At 30.3% G+C, this 6,498-nt stretch overlaps 1 protein-coding gene across 1 annotated transcript; it reads left to right on the forward strand.

The window, feature by feature from the left end:
• Positions 1-27: 27 nt before the first annotated feature.
• LOC141458693 (leucine carboxyl methyltransferase 1) lies at positions 28-5,766 on the forward strand. Its single transcript, XM_074137014.1, has 5 exons — positions 28-225; positions 311-494; positions 1,017-1,258; positions 2,455-2,564; positions 3,722-5,766. Exons 1-5 carry the CDS (start codon positions 28-30, stop codon positions 3,930-3,932), a joined length of 945 nt encoding a protein of 314 aa, XP_073993115.1. The 3' UTR covers positions 3,933-5,766.
• Positions 5,767-6,498: the final 732 nt, after the last annotated feature.

Consider the following 6,498-nt stretch of genomic DNA (forward strand, 5'->3'; position numbering starts at 1 on the left):
GTATTGTGTTGTGTATCTTTTAAAAATATGGCTACTGATGAAGCTGTACAATCGACAAATGATGATGCCAGTGAGTGTAAAATGTCTGCAGTTCGTTTGGGATATTGGGATGATCGATTTGTTCATATACTTGTAAGGGGAACTGAAAGAAAACCCCCAGAAATTAACAGGGGGTATTTCGCAAGAACCGAAGGAGTAGGGATATTTGTAAGAAGATTTCTTAAGGTTAGCGAAAAAATGTAAAATTTCTGGGGTTGAACAGTAATTACTGCTTTTATGAATTGAAGATGATCTGTTTAACATTTTATAGATGGCTGGTGAAAAGTGTCAGATCATCAGTTTTGGAGCTGGTTATGACACACTTTATTGGAGATTAAAGGAACAGCATTATAAGTTTGATAATTTCACTGAAATTGACTTTCCAACCGTTACTGCGAGAAAATGTTACGCTATTAAGAGAAGCAAAGTGCTCCTGGATGGGCTTGGAGCTTCAGGTTGAATGTTATTATTTTTTGGCCGTTCTGTGTATTTCTCCTGTAATAATACCCCTTAATAACTAAATCTCGTCATTTTTTAGTAAAGTAATTTAACGAAATTACATAGTTCTTCCGCTTTAGTTGCCCGTTTCAAGTAAGTTAGTTAAATTAAAGTGATCTCACTTCGTTTTGTTTTTTTTTTTTTGAAGATCTAAATTTCGTTAGCTGATGGGTATACTGATCTGAAACGATTATTGTAAGTAGTTTAAGTTTAACTAGTGTATCACCTATTCAAGTATTACAAAAAAGTCGAGTGGAGTATTTTATATATTATTTCAAATTAATTTATTTTAAAAAAAGGAAAAAAAAAAACGAAATTTGAAAGCTAATTCTAAATATTCAATTTCAATTTTTATCTTATTAACCAACTTCTGCAGAAAGTGCTTTTTAAGGCCCTAAATGTAATAATTCCTTAGGCAAAATAAGTAAATAATAAATAAAATGTGTTTATAAGGTAATGGTTGAATGGCTTTTCAACAGATGGAGAAGTACGTTTGAGTTCAACAGAATTACACGGAGGAAATTACCATTTGGTTGGGGCAGATTTAAGAAATTTGGGCGAGGTAGCTACAAAACTTAGAGAATCAGAAGTAAATTATGATTTACCTACACTTTTCTTAGCTGAATGCGTACTTGTTTACATTGAGGCGGCTTCTATTGAAAATCTGCTTTCTTGGCTGGTACAACAGTTTCATACATCGCTTTTCGTGAATTACGAGCAGGTATTCAATTTGTTTTCTTATTTAGAATTGCAAACTCAGTGTTTGCAGAGTTGGCTGTTAAATCTATTGAGGCAAGTAGCATTTCTAGAACATCACAGGGAAATCTTAGTTCATTTAAGCTTCCTCACTAATGTGGCTCACAGAGAACCGTATAGGAAATCCTTGCAAATCTCAACGACACAATGCCAGCACTTTCCTACCTACATCCTACTGTAACGCATCGTAAAAGCGGACCACCTATTTTGCTGACAGTTCTTGGGTTTAACCGATCTATGTACCTGTTTTCGCCTTGTTTATAATTTTTTTATTCGCCTCTCTTAGCAACTTTATTTAAATTTTTTAATGCCTGTGCTGCATTTATTTTGAAGCCTCCTTTTTTTTTTATTCAAAAGAGGGCTAGAATTCTCATCTTAACTTCACAATCACTGCACCAAATTACTCCCATGTGTCGCAAGTCCAGAGCAGCTCAAAATTTCGAATTTGTTAATATGAGGACTTTATTAGGAAGATCTGATGACAAAATAGCAATCTAATTACGAACGAACTCATGTAACGTACATCGTTTAAATGGAATCCAAAATTTGAATTGGTTCCATTATTAAACCTAGATGTTTAAAAACTCTAATTGTCATAGATGTGATGTGCAAATACCATATAGATTTAGTTTATTATGCAGAGGTCCTTAAGTAAAAGTTAGTTGGTGCATTATTTATGGTTAAGTAATTTGTTTTTTAAGCGCAGAAGGTTTAATAATACTTTTTTCAATAGGTATATGTTTTTTAAAATACTAGCACCACACAATGTGTATATAATTATATAATCTATTTTGTACGACAATCTCTAAAAGGGATATTTTAAAATAAAGTTTCAGAAAACAGTAGAATTAAACTCCCTATTTTTGAGTTATTGAATTATAACTCATTTATAAAAATCTTTCATTGTAAAAGTAAAAGAATTACCTATTTTTTCAGACGGGCTTTACGTCCAACTATCACTGTAAATATCCTAATTTGGAGCCCAATTTATGTTTGCTCAAAGTACTTGATCAAATTTATTAGAAGTGTAAGATTTTATTTTGGAATTAAATTTAATGATAGTAATAAACAAGATTCATTTCTCTGAATGAAAATGTATTACTTATTTTATATGGCACACTTCTGATAAACTTTATAAGATGGACGATTTCTGTTGTTTAGGTAAACATGTGTGATAGGTTTGGAGAAATAATGTTGGAAAATTTAAGAGCTAGAGGTTGTCCATTATCTGGGGTTGATTCTTGTAGGTCATTAGAAACACAGACGAAAAGGTAAGCATAAAAAGTTCTATTTTTACTTTGAATTACTTGATACTTGATTTTGTAGTTTTTGTTAACTTTTTGGACTGATCAATGTTAAAAATGCCTCTAGAAGATGTGCTTTAGGAGTTAGAAGAGGGTATATTTCCATGAAGAGATGGAAAAATTGCTATTAAACATTTGCGTCAAGAAATGCTTTCACTTTAAGTGATCTTGGCGTCAGATTTATGAGTTTATTTTCTTTAAATTGAACTTTTGAAGGGTTTTAAAGTTACATTTGGAATTAATCTCTTCAAATTTGTTAAAGTTTTTTATTATGTTCTTTTATGTACTCTCCTTCATGATCGCATGGAGTAGTTTTGTTTTATTATTTTTCGTCCATTGATTCAATTAGATTAGATTTACATTCCGTGGCACTCCAATTTATTATTGGACTGTTTTTTATTCACTGTGAATAAAATGAGATGATTTTTAATTATGAATAAAAATCAATCCAACCGCATAGGAACAGTTACGTCCAAAGACAGCATCTAAAACCGTTAACTGTACACGAAGCGAAAGGAAACAAAATATTGGATTCCCTCGCGGAGGACCCTGCTTCGAATCCAGCTGCTGACTCTTAGATTTGATCTTTCGAGGAGCTTCTTACGGCTCACTGTCCGGTGATGGACAGTGTTGTCTGTAACGAGAGAACATTGTCAGGAGGCCGGCAGTGCACTTACATTTATTTGCATATTCAAATAAAAACAAAAAAAGGAGTAAAGGGAATTGAATTTTACACATTGTTATTATATTTAAATTAAAGCGTTCAACATCTAAGGTCAGTGCCCGTCCTTCAGGATTTTTTTTTATACAGACATCTTGAACGTCTCTAGGCAGTGAGTATTTAGTGGCTCTTAAAAAGAAATCTTGGGGCATGTAGTTGAACTCAAACCTGTGATCTTTGCGTTCATTCCAGTGACCTAGCCACTGGGTTAATTTCTTCCCTTATTTTGGCCTTGATTTATAATCAGTCAGTCAACCAAAGTTCTACGATAAGAACAAAATTATGTAGGCCGATACCTGTATAACTATATTGACGATTAACCTTTATACAACTGCCCTACTGGACAGTTTTAAAGCAAAACATTCGTTGCCTAATGATTTTTTTTAATTATATCCTTGTACAGATTTATAGATTCTAATTGGGACGGAGCTCGTGCTTGGACAATGATTGACGTTTATTCTGCAATTGATCCAGCCGAACGACACAGAATAGAAGAAATAGAAATGTTGGATGAAAGAGAATTATTAATCCAATTATTTCAACATTATTGTATTGTTATAGCTTGGAAAGGTGAACTGTTTAATTCCATAACTTTGTCAGATTATGACGAATGATTCTCCTCCGCCCTCGACGGCATTGTACGCATATCGTTCTGATACGTTCTGACCTTAAAGCCCTAAAATCTCGTCGAGGAGACTAAAACATGAAGTAGGCAAGGGGCAAATTTTCATATTTTCAATTATATTGATTATATTACTTTAATCCTCTTATTCGGCCATGACTGAGTAATGTGTAAATTCAAAGTTTTTCGTTCATATGACATTCATGAGAAAAAAGGAGAAGAAAAAATAAAAAAGCTGCGTAATGCAAAAAACTAATTTTAATATTAAGTATTTGAATAATAACCCCTAGTCAAAACATATTACTTCTAAAAATTAAGGGATGTTTTATTTTAATTTTATGCATCAATCACCAATTAATTTAATTGTGTTAAAAGTTTTCTTTTAATTGCTATTAAGCAACTTCGTGCCTCGTTCAAAATTTTAAGAAAACTATTTGCTGTTTACACAAATTATAAGATTGAGAAACATAACAAAAATGAATGAAGCCATTTTTTAAAAAGTTTTTTTTTTCACTAACCTTAAATTTGATTTATGAGAGATTACTCTTTTAATAATTAAAAAAAAAACAGTTTATGAAGAATTGTTTTATGAGCTAAGCTATTTTCTGTATAATTTTCTTGAGCACAAATCATCAGCTTTTTATAAAATTTGTTTTCTCCAGTCCAAGTGACAGGTAATACTATGCTTGCTAATGACTAGTTTTTAGGTTTTTTCTATAGGATAATTGTAATAGAACTAAGTTTTTTCCGTCTTATTATCACAATGAATGTCCAGTCTTCTAAAAATTACCTAATTTAAGCAAATCTTTGTAAATGTTAAGAAAAGAGAGCACTAAATTTAATTGTTTTCAATTTACAACTTTTAGGATTTTATTTAATTCTTCAAGTAACTATGAATTTGTCTCAGTTTTTGTGCAACTTATACTTAATATATATATTAATGAAATGAGTCACTGGCTTATCGAGTTCTAATGTTTTTTTAATTATTTTATTTTATCATATTTTCTCAGAACTAACAGAGCTATTTTATGTAAGAAACAAATTTTCATTAACTAGTAAATGTAATATTAGTTTTTAATGATAAATTTCCTTTTTTTGTATTTTTTTGTTTTACATAACTACAAGTTTTTTGTAATGACATTTCATGATCTTTTTTTATTTTAAGAAAATTTAGAATTTAGGGGCTAAGTGAAAATGTAACACAGGTATTTCATTTTATTGTTTTAATGCGCATAATTTTACAAATGTCGCCACAGTAGCCGAACGTTTATAGAGGCGAGACCCACAAAGTTGAAATGTATTGTTAGTACGATGTTTGATTCCAGTACTAGGCCATCGATTTTACTAAATGGTAATTTGAGAAATTAACAGTGAAGTATGTCTGCTATTCGCCTCTGTACACGAATCCTATTTAATTTGGAAATTAGACGTAAAGCCTACCTAAAACACAGGAATTACTCTTTGTTAAATTTAATATTTTTTTGTTTTTAATTTCAAATAATTTATTAAATTTTCATTTTTTTTAGTGCAGATTCAGACAAGAAAATTACTTATTTGATCAGTAGCATTAAATGTGGTTCACATTGGAGGTGGAAACATTACTTTTCCTGACCAGAAAGAAATAAGAGGAAAAAAATATAAGAACAATAACTTTAATTCGATTCAAAATAAAAATACCGCTTACGAAGAAGCCAGCTTTTTCTTTGGATTTTGGCCTTGTTGGACATGTAATTGATAACCCATTACTAACCTATTTCTCTGATCATTGTACCACAAAATGTGCAAGCAGATTTAACTAAAAAAAAAAAAAAAAAAAAAATGGAAAAGTTATCTGCTAATTATAAAATTAGGCATAAAATTATTCGTGCAATATTCTTTCAAGGGCTATAAAAATAGTAGAACGTTACTAGCTCACCTCAAGTTAAACTAGTTTAGGGGCAACTCGTGTCCAACCTTCTAAAAATGATCAAATCTAGTGTAATTTTAAGCATTTAATTAAAGTTTTAGTTTACGGTTTAAATAAAAAAAACCTTTCTTTTTTTTTATAAAATGACATTTGGTAAAATTATTTGGCACAAAGGCGACCAAAAAGGGTTTGTTAAGACCCTAAACTATTGCCGGTTTAGAATTTTATTCTCTACCGCTTTGAAGAAAGAATCCAGGACTGAAAGGTGCACAAAACACATCCTTTCTTGTTGCATCTTTTTTTTCACGAATATATCTGTTTAATGTATTTAAATTTAATGCAAATCATATACTATATAACATTATGTTATATATATATTTTTTTTATTATTTTTATTTATCCCATGAGCGTTCCGAATTGTTTGAAGCGAGAGTGAGACTGACTTTTGTTCTCTTATGTTGTATTTTGTTTATTAGAAGGAATTATTTATTGAATTTATTGTTTGTTTGTTTTGTTTTTTTCATTAAAACTTGTTTTTTCTTGTTTGTTTTGTGACTGTAACAATTACTAATTATAATTTTTTTAAAAAGAAGAAAATAATTTACATAAGATGTAATTATAAAATTTTTTGGTTGAATATGTATAGTTAACT

Source organism: Rhodnius prolixus, unplaced genomic scaffold (genome assembly GCF_049639745.1).
Source record: "Rhodnius prolixus isolate KJV_2025 unplaced genomic scaffold, Rpr scaffold_5, whole genome shotgun sequence".
In the NCBI taxonomy this organism is placed as follows: Eukaryota; Metazoa; Arthropoda; class Insecta; order Hemiptera; family Reduviidae; genus Rhodnius; species Rhodnius prolixus.